The sequence below is a fragment of the Engraulis encrasicolus genome, chromosome 3, assembly GCF_034702125.1.
Source record: "Engraulis encrasicolus isolate BLACKSEA-1 chromosome 3, IST_EnEncr_1.0, whole genome shotgun sequence".
NCBI lineage: Eukaryota > Metazoa > Chordata > Actinopteri > Clupeiformes > Engraulidae > Engraulis > Engraulis encrasicolus.
Genome location: NC_085859.1, coordinates 20,138,213 through 20,154,676, shown reverse-complemented (window position 1 = coordinate 20,154,676; position 16,464 = coordinate 20,138,213). Strand labels below are relative to the sequence as shown.

Sequence of the window (16,464 nt, the reverse complement as noted above, 5' to 3'; positions counted from 1 at the left end):
TCTGCTCTCTCTGAGTGCAGTTGCATTATACTATAGGCAAAATCGCATTATTACATCATATGTATAACATCAGTTATTATATTATCAGGTTTCATTAGGCCTACGTGTTTCAGGGACTTTGTGGCATTGTTGTTCATTGTGGCATTATCAGGAAATGATTAGGCCTACATTATCAGGGTTTACAAGGCCTAAGAAAGTGCAGCAAGTAACCCTGATGTGTCCATCAAATATACAACTTTTACCTGATTGCTTTGATACTGTAGCTGGGCCCTATCCTGGGGCAGATGGGAGCAATTGACTTTATTCGAGAAATCTCCAGAGTCTCTCTCTCTCTCTCTCTCTCTCCCTCTCTCTGTCTCTCTCTCTCTCTCTCTCTCTCTCTCTCTCTCTCTCTCTCTCTCTCTCTCTCTCTCTCTCACACACACACACACACACACACACACACACACACAGAGAGAGAGAGAGAGAGAGAGAGAGAGAGAGAGAGAGAGAGAGAGAGAGAGAGAGAGAGAGAGAGAGAGAGAGAGAGAGAGAGAGAGAGAGAGAGAGAGAGGGAAGAATGCTCTATAATGAATTAACATTTCCAGTAGAGGATATGCCTGAAGTTATTTTATGTAATTAAATTGTCCAAATGAACAATGTGTGCCAGGAGACAAGCCTGAGTGAGATGCTTTTGACAAGGCATTTCCCATTGTGGGTTTAGCCATTAATTAATCAGGGTATTAGTCCTCTTGTCAGCTTAATCACTATGTTACTTATGTCAATGAATACTTCCTCTTGTTGACGTCTGAATTCTTATGGGTTTGCCTGCAGGCTGTGCCAAACATTTGCCTAGAGACAGTGAACAAGCATGTCATTCACACAGTAGTTATTTAGATGTGCGTGGAAAGCAAACACATTGTTTGTATATTAATAAGACAAGCAGTGGATTTCATTGGTGCTCATTCACAAATTTGCTTAAATAATTGGGCTTTATAAATGTTCATCATGTTTCCTGTTTACAATCACATGTCCATGTCATTCGCACTGATATGAGGAACAACACAGGAACACAAAGGAAGTAGGCCCATGACTTAACTTCGTCTCAGACAGGCAATCTCATAAAAGTACAGCCTCTTAATGAACAGAATGTATGCTTTTCCATCATTACTGACAATATGTGACCTAACCCATGAAAACAGACCACAAGTAGGCCCAGAGGCATATTGAGTTAATCATGCATTCTGAGAATTCTGAGTAAGCTTTACAATGTGACCTTACACATGGGAATCTTCAAGTTAAAAAAGAGAATTTAGCTCTGAAAGTTGCTCTGGGTCATATGCTTTTGGATAAACCAATACTGTTTCCTGAAATATTTCGTAGATTCTTCCAGACCTCAACTTGCCCATCCTTCAAAAAAGAGAGAAAATAAAAAAAATTGAAACAAATATTTTTAATGCCGAATTTATCAGTTTTGCTCTGAGAAGCATGTGTCTCTGGGATTGAAATCCAGTCACATATAGGCCTAAACTAATGGGGTTATTTGCCCCACCATTAAACATATTGAGTGTCAAATTGGGACCAGAGTGTCCCTGGCGGTGTAAGGAATTGAACAAGTAAATTACAATTCTCCAAACACTTACCCATGATAACTCATTAACTGACTCGCCAACCACTTGTCCATTTTGCTGCCTAACTACTGCAATTTCCTCCCTAAGACAGCAAAACACAAGTTTGGAGGAATACCAAGCAAGCAAGGTCAGTGAGGCCGGGTTGAATGTGAAGGTATCCATGTAGGTGCATCCTCGTGAAATTGGAACTGTAGGGGAGACCAGGGCTAGTTGGCACAGGGGTAAGTTGGCACACACTCATTTTCTGGGCCATTACAGGTCACTCACATCCTCAAAATTCCAACTCTAAAATGATGCCCATCTTGAAGTTAATACAACTTATTCAGAGTGATCAAGTTTGTAAAATCTTAAAGTGAGTGAAACTTTTTTATTTTGTGATGTCCAAACTAAGAATCAACACCTTCCATTAAATTTGTTCTAGAAAGCTAATAGTAAGGAATAGAAACATATAGGCCTAAATATCCTGTGTGATAGATAGGGGATCTAGCTCTAATTTGATATTAAACCTTGAATTCTGTGATCTGTCAGGTGTTAACAGGATAACATGATTTCAGTCAAGAGTGCTGTCCTGTTGTGTACGGGGCAAGTTGGCACACTCATGTCTGTGGCAAGTTGGCACATGTGCTTCCATTGACTTTCAATGGCATGTGCTAACTAGCCATAAGAATGTATTGGATGTATTGTAGAAAATTCTTATTCTACTACCAATAATATGAGTATGGTTGCAATATATACAGTATAGTTAATGTACTTGTGCTACTGTGCATTCACAGTGATAATGTTTCACTCCATTACAAAGAAGTCAATGTTGTTTTATTTTACTAAACAGTGTCTCATGATATTTTAAATATTCAGTATTCAGTCACTATTGAGCAGTCTTCATGTTCTCTGACATAATTTAATGCAATTTAAATGTGCGACAACTAGCCCCATATACATGTGCTGACTTGCCACAAATTCACAACAGCACTTTAATCACATATAGATCAAAACAATGGATTATAAACCAAAGTTGCATGTGTCTAATATTTAGCTGAGATGTAACCCTTTTAGAATATCTTAGTTTGGGAGTTTTAAAGCAATGTATGACAAAGATATGACACTCGAACTGAAAAGTGTGCCAACTAGCCCGAGTCTCCCCTACTGTAAATTCTCAGTTGCAGATGTCTGCAATAATTGCCAATATACCAAGAGCCCAGGAAATGGGAATTGTGTGGATTTATTAGATATATTTGCACTTTTCCTTTCTTTTCTTTCTTGCACCCCTCTGGTCAAGGCTCCCTTAAATTTAAAAAACATGATCTGAAAGTTTGTCATTCTGTGTTTGAGCCCCCCCCTGCAAACTGCTCTATTACTCTATGTAATATGGTATGGCTATTTAGCACAATGTGCCACTTGAATTTGTTGTGACTTGAAGGCACTGTTTCCTTTTTGCATTTCATATTTGTTGAATAAGCTTCATTTCGCTGTTTTGTACAGATGATTTGTATTTCTGCTTTTTTGAAAGGCCACTTGTGGTGTTCTTATGCTAATATTATTAATAGCAATTATACATAAATTATACATAATATCCATTATTCTGTTACATTTAACTACTGTACAACAAGCTGGTGCATTTATCCAAGGCGGCTTACAGTTACTTACAGGGTATTGGTTACAGTCCCTGGAACAATGTGGGGTAAGGTAGTACCTGCTCAAGGCCACTTCAGCCGTGGATGGAGGTGTAGGTGCAAGGTTGAGATTCAAACAACGCAACCCTATATGGCACTTGTTTTTGGTCTAAACGATCTGATACCTCTGAATCTTATGCCAATTTAGTGTTTTATTGTTGCTCAGCCTTATAATATATTGGGAGAACATGGTGGTCTGTGTGAAGGGAAGATAGTGAACCTAACAGTGAGTGAGGCAGGTATAGAGCAGGAAATCACACCAACACTTGGATCAATAACAGTTGTCTGTCTGAATGTGCCCTGGCTGCTGCCATAGGCTATTATTTGAGAAATGAAAGTCTTGTTTCACACCTGGAAATCAATGGCTGGAAGGTGGCTCAGAGCGATATAAGCTACTGGCTGCATCCACCTTATTACCATGCCCGCTAACCCTGTCAGTGGGTGCATCCCAATGCGACCTTGCCTCCCCCACTTGCCTCCTCCACTTGCTTCTCGTCATGATGACATCACTGACAACAGCATTATATTTCAATATCTTGCAAAAGCTCAATTGTAAAGTCTTTTTCTCATTTGCAATTGGGATGGTGAATGAAAAACAGTCCCTCAAAAGTTGTTGTGGCGAGGCTGACTGCTGGGAAACTTTATCGTTTTCTCCACGGAGGAGGGGCCAGGAGGCGGGACGAGGAGACAAGCAAAAGTGGAGGAGGCAAGGACATATATTGGGATGCACGCATTTTCAACGCTTTTCGTGCTACCACAGGATTTCCACTATGCTGGTTCCTGTTGGGCGGCCCAGGGGGCTTCTGGGTGAATTCGCACCAGCAACAGTAATAACAGTAATAATGGTGCTGCCCTTGTGACCATGGATAATAAGGCAGCTTCACGTGTGAAGGCCAATATACAAAAGCAGGAGAGGAAAAAAAAAATCAATTCCAAGCAGGTAATGTGTTCAAAGCTACTGAGTTGTCCTTTCAGTGCTACAGTATAACTGTGAAAAAGCCTTTGTTGAAGTGCCTCTGTCATCTCACCACATGCCCCTCACAGTCAACCTGAGAAAAACACCAATACATTTTTTTTGTGATTTTTGTTTTTCATTATTATTATTGCAGAATGAATAAGTTGAGTTCTTATTAGATCATATTAGATTGCATCATGACTTTGCTGGTTTTTTTTTTACCTGATCAGTACCTGTGTTAAATGGATATTATGGAATCTCATGCATATTTTTTTCTTAACCATTCACAGCCAGTCATCCTTCATCCGCAACCGAATCAAAAACATGGATGACATTGCGTTGGAGATGGACGCTTGGTTCGAGGAGCACTTCCTCAACACAAACCTCCCCTGGACCGAGAACAGCACAAACTGCTCACTGAGCAACTGCACCTCCAGCAGAACCAGCAGCAGCAGCAACAGCAACGTCTCAGATCACCTGTACCCTTATTACCAGCACTCCCTCCCCGTGGCCGCCAGCCTCATCCTGGTCTACTTGTTCATCTTCCTGCTGTGCATGCTGGGTAACTCCCTGGTGTGCCTGATCGTGCTGAAGAACCGGCGAATGAGGACGGTCACCAACCTCTTCATCCTGAACCTGGCCGTCAGCGACCTGCTGGTGGGGATCTTCTGCATCCCGACCACCCTGGTGGACAACCTCATCACAGGTATTGCCTAGCTACTAGCCCTACCACCCTGCTGGACAACCTCATCACAGGTATGGCCTAGCTAGCCCAGTGGTGTAGTCTACGTAGAACACGGGTATACAGAGTATACCATACCAACTTCTAAATTTCAGGGATTTCAGTATACCCACTTAAAATTGATCCATTGTTTTGAATAGCACAAATACTGTATATACAGTATACCCACTTCAAAAAATGCTCAAAAATTACAGTATACCCACCATAAAAAAGTATAGTACACCACTGAGCTAGCCCTACCACCCTGGTGGACAACCTCATCACAGGTATTGCCTGATTATCATCGACCTTCAAATCTCTTCGAGACTTGGTCTGACCTAGGGCTTATCATTTAACATTTCCCAAACGGCATGGCTGACCCGCCTCCCTTGGTTTGCTTCTGGTCGAGGCCAGAAAAGGCTGTGCCAATGTTTAACCCCTTAAGACACGGCTTTATAAATTAGCTGTTACCAGCATGGCAATGACCAAGTCGTAATGTATTACTAAAGGCCCCGTGCACTGTGATAGTAGTGTAGTACTATAGTAGTTCACTTTCAATGTCTATTACAGCGTGCCTCAGGAGGTACGGCGCGCATTAGGGGGCTACACCATTTAAATCATTTAAAAATGTATTCAGACCTAATAGACAGCCTTGCCCTGACTAGAAGCAACGCAGAGGGTTTTGCGTCACTTGGAGGGCATATATGGCTAGGTATTGCCCACTATATGTCATTGATGTTGGGAATATTGAAGTTTATTTTATGTGTGGAGTAAATTTAATGAATCAAACTAAACTCTCATTATTTTTGTTGGCATAGCAAGAAATGTCCTTAATCTTGAATCTTGAAAAGCATGTATGTAGACCTCCGGTCCACCTTTAAATGGGCTATTCTACCTGACACCTTTCAACCCCATCACAGGCACAGTACGGTACAGAGCACAGGAAGAGATTAAAATGCCAATGAACCGGTATGCTGCAACTAGCAGTATAGGCAGCAACCCGCAACTCTCTAGCTCTGGTTGTATACGCCCACTGAGACACAAGCAGTTACAATTCGCTTGGCATCAGCCTTAGTTTTCATGGAGGGACAACACCAATTCATTTTTTCTTTTTGACTTATTTTGCATTTGTAAAGTTGGCACCAGCTCAATCAGGCTGATGGAGGCCCACGGTCCCTGTGTTGAGTCTCGGAAGAGTCCAGCAAGGGGGTCTAACACAGAATAGAAGACAAAACAGGTGGACTTGAGTTTAGAGTGGACATGAAATTGATTGCATCCGTCCCTCCCATCCCTCATCTGAAGCTTATTTTGAAGTGTCCCCAGCTGGAAGATTGATAAGGCCTGGGAGTCGCTCCTGACTCACACTGCGCTCTGTCCCTGTTTGTTGTATTGAAAGAATAATGTCAGCACTGTAGTTAGTCAACTGGGAAATATTTTACAAAATTTTGAAATTCCATATGTTAATGTTATACCATATAATGTTCAATCAATCATCGTAGCATGCTGAGTTCGGATTTTTTTTTCTATAACGTTTCTCTACCCCAGTTATGGCTGCGTATGTCCACTTGTTTGTCCCTTCAGGGCTACTGTACTCTGAGGTGCCTTTACCTCACCTGAACCATTAATGAAAAGCCATTCAAAAGCCATAGGTAGTGTTGACAAGTGTTTGAGTGGACTTTTTTCTAGTCTTCCAACCGAAAAATAACAAAACAACAACAAATCAAAGCAGGGGCTACCAAGGTTTCTCTTTGTATTTATTTTCTATTAGAAGTAGAACGTTTCGAAGTGTATCCACATACAGTATTGCAGTGGTTCCCAAACTGGGGGTCGGAACCCCTAAGGGCGTCGCCAGAGAGAGTAGAGAGAGAGAGGTTCCATTGGCCCATTGTTTCCTGGTTCTATTATGGCCCCCCTTAGGCAGACCTAGGCAGACCTAAGGACTGTTCTATTCATTGTAGGAGCATTATGACACGCCCCTTTAGGCAGACCGGAACCTGGTCGCGTTAGGTGCCCATAGAAACCTATTATGTTGGCATATCTCTATAGAATATCTCTGGCGTCGCAGAGGTGCTGCAGGGGGGTCGGGAACAGAAGGGACTGTTTGTGTAAAACCACAAATATCTGCTTTTATAGCCTTCCCCATACAGTGTTAGTAACAGTATTCCTTTCAATGGGTAATTAGTAGAGATGCACCGGATCTTGATTTTTAGGATCCTGCCGGATACCGGATCCACTGCTTAAGATCCTGCCGGATCCGGAACCGGATACCGGATCCTACGAAAGGGTTGAAACACATAGCCTCCTCGCACACGTGGGCCCTTTTTATCACGTTGGCTCAAACTATTTTGACTGAAAAGCCTCGGCTACCGGATCCTGGATCCTGGAACCGGATCCGGATCCTGTGAAAAACCCTATTATCCTGCCGGATCCGGAGAAACAGTTTGGGTACGGTATCTTGAGGGGATGTATGGGCAAGGACACATCCTTTACAATTAAACCTTTTCCCACTGTCTGAGACATATTCAAAGACAATAAAACATAGCATTACTGTAAGATCCAACACGAACACAGAAGGATTTTTTTTTTTTCCTTTACTGAAGCTCAACTTGTGTATTGGGGTTACATGGCGGTTAGGCCTCTGGCCTGGCTAACCTATACAAATGGTAACTATGGCAACAGCCTTATGGTGCATGTGCACCCAAACATAAACCCCAATTCACTACAATTACAATACCTGCAGTTTCACTAAGTTTCTACAGCATGTACGAGAGCAGGCAGGCAGAGGTTTTGAAAAGGCATCAGCTCAGAGAATTGCACACAGTACACAGAAGTACACAGAAACGCAACGCAGTGACAGCCAGTGCCACTATAGTATGGATTTTTTGTTTGTTTGCTTTTAGTGGACTATCTAACAAGCATATTCATTGCAGCTTATCAACCAACAATTACTAATTCATTCATGGGCATTAGATGGCGTTGCACCTACTGACGTCTGACCCCCCAAAAAACGTCTTTGACCCTTATATCTCCTCTGCCAGTCAAATTTGACATTCATGGCATATAAATAGAGTTATAAATATTCTAATTCTCTCTCCAAATCCAGGTTTTAACTCCAGTCATGCATCATCCTGTGGTTGAGTTTGTCGGCTAAGTTGCAGCGATATCCTATGATATTATTGACGGACCTATCTTGTCTCCAGGCTGGCCATTTTCCAACGTAGTGTGCAAGATGAGTGGTCTGGTGCAGGGGATGTCTGTATCAGCGTCTGTGTTTACCCTTGTGGCCATCGCAGTCGACAGGTGGGTGGAGAGCACATGCCATATGAATGAGATGCCTGCACATACACATACACACACAGGCACATGCTTTATACCATTGCACCCCCCCCCCCCAATTTTCAAAATTGTTAACTTTTTTCCTTTACATTGATACATTTTAATTTGAAATTCACAGGAAATACATGTGAAGAGTTCAGATGCAAACCCCCCTAACTCCATTTCTGAAGACCTGCCCTTCTATATTTTTAGAGAACCCCGTTGTTGGTTTGGTTTACATCCATGTACTTGATAATACATATAAATAGTTATATTACATATATAAAATAAAAAATATGCAATTTTGATAGCTTTGTATTAAATAAAAATGAATTATGATTATTTTCTGAAAAGGCACTTAGGGGGTTTTGCATCTGAACTCTTCATGTATATGCATACAAGTATTGTTATGAACCATACCACTGAATAGGCCTACTGTTACAATCCAATCCAATTGATGTTATGGCAGTGGAATGTGTGGAAAAGTATAAATATCTTGGGACCATATAGACAGTAAACTGTCTTTTATGGAAAACTGTGAGGCTGTCTAGAAAAAGGCAAACCAACGGGCAAACCGTCTTTACTGTTTAAGCTTTCATCTTTTCACATAGATAAAAATCTGGTCACTATGTCCCATGTATGTTGGAGAGCCACAACCCAACTTAGAATGCCTCTTCCATGGGCAGCTACAGAGACTAGCTGAGCCTCATCCACTATATGGTGAATTCCAGCATCCCCCTTCTAGCCATAGGTTTAAAATGCCTGTGTGCAAAACTAAAAGTTGTAGTAGATGTAGTTTTGTCCCCTCAGCTATTAATGTCCTAAATATGACATGATTTCCCATCCTCCATCTAGGTCTATTTATTCATTTATTTATTTATCCCCTGGAACATTTGTTTTGTCTGTTTGTCCATGTTTTATTCTGTTATTCTCCTGTCTGTTGTCTTGTGCCACTGTCGCTGTATTGTGTGGTGCTGTTGTCAGCTAAGCTTCTACTTTTCACCTGCAAACAAATCTACCTTCAGGAATCAATAAAGTTGCCTTACCTTCACCCTTACTCTCCATGTCTCTCCCATATCGAGTGCCACAATACATATTACAGAACAGCCTGTTATTACATCCTGATGTGTTCAACAACTTAATGTGTGATGATTTGATGTACTCAATGATTGCCAGTGTGTTTATACTGACTGACTGATTCTACGTTTCGAGCGTGCTTTTGGCAAAAGCAAAATGTCAATTATCTGTATTTTTTTTTAAATAAATGACCTAGATGTTTCCATAGTGTTTACATTTAAGTTTCCAAGCAAACAAATTGCCAAGCTTAATCTTAAATCATTTGTTAAATATTTTAATGAAAGCGAACATTTACTTGATTATTTTGTCAACAGTGTTATGGACAAATACTATAGTCATTTCAAGCATATATAAAAATACTACACAGTTGAAACAACATATGTTTGAAAGTTTGTATGTCCATTAGCAACAATGTTGTCATTAATCCGTGTAACTGATATGGAAAATGTGATAGTTGAGCTTCATAAGTAGGATTTTATGATTCACTGTGAGACTTTTTTTTAATTTGTAGAGAGTTACTTGTGCACAATCCCTGGTGCTGAACAAAAAGATTACGTATTTTTTGAAAAAAGGTTTGCACACTCCTTTGGATGTTTTCTTCTTTAAGTTATTTTTTCTTCTTTTTATTCATTCATTCATTGGCAATGACGTCTTGACCATTTACAATGATCTTGGACAAAACAAGGTTTTTTACACGCTAATAGGAAGACTGAATCTGACATTTGGAAAACGAGGACGGCATGAAAACTAGAGATGCACCGGATCCTGATTTTTAGGATCCTGCTGGATACCGGATCCACTGCTTAAGATCCTGCCGGATCCGGAACCGGATACTGGATCCTACGAAAGGGTTGAAACACATAGCCTACTCGCACACATGGGCCCTTTTTATTACGTTGGCTCAAACTATTTTTTAGACTCATTGGCTTACTGCCACACTGCCTGCAACGGCCGCTTCCAAAGGGCTTTCACTCCATGCAGCGATTGGGGTTGTGAAAGACTGACTGAAAAGCCTAGGCTACGTAAAAACTAGAGATGCTCCAGATCCAGATTTTTAGGATCCTACCGGATACCGGATCCACTGCTTAAGTTCCTGCCAGACCCGGATCCTGTGAAAAACCTTATTATCCTGTCGGATCCGGAACCGGATCATGGATCCGATGCATCTCTAATGAAAACGTCCAAAAACCAGTATAAAATATTCATTCATGCAGACGAAAATGATGTTATGTCTTCACTTTCTGTATGAAAGATAAATGCTAATGTCCAAAACATCATTGGATGTCCTTAATAGTTAGTGGAATTGGCAAATAAAATCCATGGACTTAAAAGCACACCAGAATCGTAGAATCAGCCTACTATTCCCCACTGATTCAATCTTCTCCAACCCTCCACCCCCCACTCCCCCACACCCATCCCCAGGTTCTGCTGCATTGTGTATCCCTTCCAACCTAAGCTGACCCTGCTCGTTGCCAAGGCAACCATAGGCATGATATGGGTGCTGGCCATCGTGATAATCAGCCCCTCGGCCGTCATGCTGACCGTGGAGCGGATGGAGGACCACTACATGGTCTACGACCCCCCCCACCACCACAACCACCACCACAACCACACGTACCCCATGTACCGCTGCTTTGAGGACTGGTCTGACCCGGAGATGCACAAGGTCTACACCATGGTGCTGTTCGCCCACATCTACCTGGTGCCTCTGAGCCTCATCACGCTGATGTACGGCCGCATCGGGGTGAAGCTCTACACCACCACCGTGGTGCTGGCCTGCAGGGGTGCGGCTGGCGCTGTGGGTGCGAGTGGAGGAGGAGAAGGTGTGGGCACGGAGGTAGGGACTCAAGACGGCCCACCACCACCTGGCAATGCTCCCGGGGGCGCACAGACACAGGAGTCCCACAGGTAACACTTCAGAATAGCAGCTACCAAACCCATTTCCAACATTTACAGTATTAATGAATGATAAAACAGAAATGATAATTACAAACAAAGGTCTTACTGTTTGTAAATGTGAGGCATGCACAGCAGGGTGGGAATCGGCTCCTACTGTCTTTCAGATCGAAACAATAGTGTTGCGCTTAAGGCCTTATGGGATTTCCCAGGTTAGAACCGAGGAGGAGCTAGAATCCAGGATAAAATTACCGAGATGGGGGGCGCTGTGGCGCAGCGCGCTAAGCCCCCCACATTTGGGCTTGCATGCCCACCCACGGGGACCCCGGTTCGAATCCGGCCGGGGTCGTTTCCCGATCCTCCCCTGTCTCTCTGTCCCATTCGCTTCCTGTCACCATCTTCAACTGTCCTGTCAAATAAAGAAATAAAAAGCCTCTAAAAAATATATATTAAAAAAAATAAAAAAAATTACAGAGATGATGTAGATAGGGGGTGATCGGGGCGGATGGTGGGTACAAGCGAGAAAGCGAGTTTCTGCCTTGGAGCAGGTGAGCGGGGAATAAATGCGGTGTAGATCATTGAAGGGCGTGCCAGCTGTCATTGCACTTACGAATCCGTCGAATGGTGGCTGAGCGGAGAATGAGAATCAGGTGGATAGTTAGGGGTGCCTGTTTTTAACGTGCCGAAAATAGACGAATGACAGACAAGCAGGCATTAGAATGCAGGTGTTAATTTAGACCTGTCAAATTTCATTACGCTTCTCCCGAACTTTCGTTTTTAACAAAACATGCATTTAATGAAAAGCACTCATAACAAGTGGCAAAGTTTTTTTGTGTACAAATCATCAAAAAACCTGGGTTAAAATAAGCTACCTTATTGTTAGGGCTGGGTATCACTGCCATGTTCCTGGATCGATTTGATTTTGATTCTTAGGGCTTTAAATCGATTAATCACGATTCAATTCGATTTCATTCGATAAAATCTGAATCGATTCAATCCGTTCCCCTCTTGGTGCCAGGAGTTCCCCCAAAAGATGCTGTAGCCTTGCCTGGTTAACATCAGACCTAATCACAAGTGAAATTAGGTCTGGGGAGCTGCCTATTGTAAATTCCGTAGGGGCCAGAAGACTTGGCTATTATGACACACTGCCCTGCTCTCTGATTGGACACAGAAACTGTAAAGGTCGGAATGCTTGGCCATTATGGCACACCCGTCCCGCTCTCTGATTGGACAGAGACAGGGACCATGATCTTGTCCATTATGAGTCATCCTCGCCAGACTGTCTTTCAGATCGAAACGATTGTGTAGAACTAAAGGCAGTATGGAAATTCCCAGGCTAGCTGTAGCCTATTTTTACATAAAAATGCCAAAGAGTTGTGGCTTGACAGATTAGTAGGCCTAGGTCTAATTGACTAATACCTACTGGATATTTTCCATAGACCTAAATTAAACAAAGAAAAAAAAAAAAAAAAAAAGAACCAAAAAAAAATCCCTGTGCCCTGTGAATAGATTATTGTGAATTTTAAATGAAATCGATTCAAAATCGATTAATAGATTTTTTTTTTACCCAGCCCTACTTATTGTAGTTTCCTCTGTCTCCTTTGATTTAATTTCTGGCCCGACTTGGAGGGAATAATCAGAAGGTATTTTATCTTGGTGAGAGTTATAGACTATAATAGTGAGAGTCCTACTTTGACATAGTGTGGCTGTTTGTCAAAGTCAAGGATACTGGCCTTGCTAATTTGTCTTTAAAAGAAATATCGTCTAAAAATATTGTTATATCAATATTGACTGAAATAATCGTGATATTGATATTTAAATTGCATGTTACAATGGAGTTTTTATTTGTATACCCATGTTGCATTTCCATCTAAACAGGAGAAAAAGAAATCCACATTTAAAAATATCCTGCTATGTGGAAACATCACCTAAATGCTTGTAGAGTGTGAGTGGGCATGTGTGTCTGTGATTATGGTTGTGCGTCTGGTGGGATTGGTGGTGGTGGGGGGTACAGAAGAGTTGTAGGTATGTTGGAGACCCTTCCTCTCTCCCTTCTTCAGTTTGTATTGTAAGAATGCCTGTGGTAATAGGTCAATATATACGTTATTTTACCCAAACTGAAATGTAAACATAGCATGACTGAGTAAAATAAAAAATGATACAAGCATTAATAAATGTTTTGTTGATGGGTTACCGTTAGGCCTTTGGGCCATACTATACTTTATTTTATCCAAACTGAAATGTAAACCTATCATGACTGAGTAAAATAAAAAGGATACAAGCATTAGCACATGTTTTGTTGATTTGTTACCATTTGGCCATACTATAGGCCTACTTTATTTAATCTTAACTAAAATGTAAACATACCATGATTTAAGCATTAGTAAATGATGTGTGTTAATGTGTTACCGTCCCACAGGCCGCTGGTGTCCCACAAGAAGATCAAGGTGATCAAGATGCTGAGCACGGTGGCGCTACTCTTCATGCTGTCATGGCTGCCGCTGTGGACGCTGCTGCTGCTGACCGACTACGGCGACCTTGACAAGGTATGAATGCTGTTAGGTGAATGACCATTGTGTTTACACTGCCCTTCAAGGGCAAAGTGCAGTGACTACATATTTTGTCAAAATTGAGTTTAGGCCGACCCTGCCGTGGCCTAATGGTAGGGCACTGGGTTACTACACTGGTGACCCCCGGGTTCAATTCTGTCCGATCAATTCTTTACAGATCCTTCCCCGTCTCTCTCTTCCCATTCATTTCCTGTCTCTCCTCCATTGTCCTGTCAAAAATAAAGGCAAAAAGCCCTAAAAAAAACTATACTTGAAAAAAATTGAGTTGAGACTGAAAATGGTCTTCATTGCACCTTCTTTATCTTGTGACAAAACCTTATGCTCTAAATAAGGGATGACGGACTCAGGCCTGGGGCCAAGTCTGGCCCGCAGAGTCTTTTTATTTGGCCTGTGAAATCATTTCAAATATTACAGTTGGCCCATATACACCATTAATATAGTGTAATAAGACTTGAACATGAAATTGCAAGAATATGAGTGGGCCCAGACTAACAAAAAAGCTCACACTCATATGCAGCTGAATATGTGTAGGCACATTTGAACTATAATGGGAAAGCATTGAAAGCATTTTTCTCAGTTTCATTGTTGGCATAGTTCCTGCACTTTGCTTTTGTGGGGCAGTATTGTCTTCATCATTATTTTTGTTTTGTTTCATGTGTTTTATTTTATTGTAGGGCCTATTGTATTTTGCATAAGGATTTTCTATGCTTTGTTTTTGTGTTCATGTGCTTCTGTGAGGGACTCCACAGATGAAAATCATAACTCCGGTACATTTAGGGCTTGTTTATACATACCCGGGTGTTTTGATCATTTGAACATTTTACTTCTCTATGCTTACCAAAATATTTTCGTTCACATCATAGGCAAAGACACATAAATAAGGAGAACGCATTCAAGTCTCCGTTTACCTCTGTTTACATACAAATGCTAAACAGAGTTTTCAAAAAATCTACAAAATCTACAACTTTACAGACAGTGATAGATTAAAAAAAGCCCTACACTAACGGTAGATAAGCGGGAAAATGGCCTTCGAGCTCCACTGGTTCGACAAGGTTAATGTCTCAGCAAAGGCAACTTAGTCCTGGACCAGCCCTGTAGACCCGTTCGCAATTTTGAGTTGAGGGCGTTTCTCACTGGATTTGAGTTAGTGGGTTCCTAGACATTAAAAATCACAGAGGGGCTCAAATCCAGTGAGAAACGCCCTCAACTCAAAATTGCGAACGGGTCTACAGGGCTGGTCCTGGACTAACTCCGTCTCTGTGCTGCGCACAGCTGCACAAATACACCAAGGGCGACATGAGCGATTCCTGCAACGGAAGGAATTGACTTTTGACAATTGAATTGAATCGTTGGCGACAGAAGAAACAAAAGCGATTCAGGTGACTAGAGGCGATTTGAGCGACTTGAGCGTCAGTTTGTAGTTGGGCTTGAGCGAATATTATGTACATGAGCTATGATGTGGTTCGGCGAAAGCAGCCACAGCCAATGGGAAAGCTGGAATGCTTGAATTCTGCTCTTAATGGATATACTCTGTTGCTTCGATCGCTCGTATCGCTCTTACCGCACAGTCCAGCGATTCTCTGTCGCTCAATCTTGTTGCTGCTGGACTATTGGCCCGGTAAGCCCCCTCGCCTCGCCATTAAGTACGTTTATTTTACAAACACAAACGTTCATCAGTATGCATGGTCCCCTGTCAAATAAACCATTTTCATTCATTCAATTTGAAGGACAAGCTGGAGCTGCTGACAAGCTACTTCTTCCCTTTCGCCCACTGGCTGGCCTTCTCCAACTCCAGTGTCAACCCCATCATCTACGGCTACTACAACGAGAACTTCAAGCGGGGCTTCCAGGCCATCTGCCGCACCTACTCCTGCTGCTGCCCCTTCTGGCGTGGAGGCCTCAAGCTCCGGGACAGCAGAGACCACAGGGCCCCGGCCTGTGGTGGTGGTGACAATAACAACCGGCCCTGTGCCCCAACCGGCCCCAACCCCACCAACACCATCAACTTCGGGTCCAGGAACCGGGTGCACTCGGGGGGCAAGGAGATGCAGGCTCCAGTGCACCTGGAGCTGGAGTTGCGGAAGAGGTTGTGGAGTTATGCCGAGGGTGCAGAATCACAGACGGCCCAGGGAGACAGCTCGATGGGCAGTGAGTCGAACAACAGGAAGGGAACGCGGACGGAGAATGTGGAGATGATGAGCCCGGCGGGGCCCAGAGTGAGTCAGGCCTGGGACCAGTAAAGGCTGACAGGACCAGCAACGGCTGACAGGACCAGCAACGGCTGACGCGCCTGATGGAGTGTGAAATCATCTGAAAGGCCCCCTCATCCGATACATACCTTGTAATGAAAACCCAATGTTTGCACCCCCTGTCTGCCCAGGTCCGGGACAATTGGCCCCTTTTGTCCCCAGCTGTCGGCTTTCCTGTCTGTGCCCACTGTGAAAAACAAGTGCGTAGAAGCCACACAGTACGCTATGCCAGTGGTTCTTAAACTGGGGTACAGGCACCCACTGGGGGTGCGCCAGAGATTGCAAGGGGTCCATGGAATTTTATTTGTGTTGAGGTTGTGACCAAAATTCTGCTGGCAAACATTATAATTGGGCCAAATCAAGACCAAATTAAAACATATCTTGGTCCCCATCCAAAGTCA

General features: G+C 42.7%; 1 protein-coding gene across 1 annotated transcript; it reads left to right on the top strand.

The window, feature by feature from the left end:
• The first annotated feature begins 4,607 nt into the window (after window positions 1-4,607).
• On the top strand, window positions 4,608-16,075 carry npffr1l2 (neuropeptide FF receptor 1 like 2). The gene is made up of 5 exons (XM_063194351.1): window positions 4,608-4,941; window positions 8,157-8,256; window positions 10,771-11,256; window positions 13,664-13,790; window positions 15,542-16,075. Exons 1-5 carry the CDS (start codon window positions 4,791-4,793, stop codon window positions 16,052-16,054), a joined length of 1,377 nt encoding a protein of 458 aa, XP_063050421.1. The 5' UTR covers window positions 4,608-4,790; the 3' UTR covers window positions 16,055-16,075.
• The last annotated feature ends 389 nt before the right edge of the window (window positions 16,076-16,464 follow it).

Bases quoted from the DNA above. Each gene is read 5' to 3' on its own strand.
- npffr1l2 (XM_063194351.1), top strand. From the start codon at position 4,791: ATGCTGGGTAACTCCCTGGTGTGCCTGATCGTGCTGAAGAACCGGCGA. The intron at 8,257-10,770 runs GTGGGTGGAGAG...ACCCATCCCCAG, and splicing joins GTGGCCATCGCAGTCGACAG to GTTCTGCTGCATTGTGTATC. The intron at 11,257-13,663 runs GTAACACTTCAG...ACCGTCCCACAG, and splicing joins CAGACACAGGAGTCCCACAG to GCCGCTGGTGTCCCACAAGA.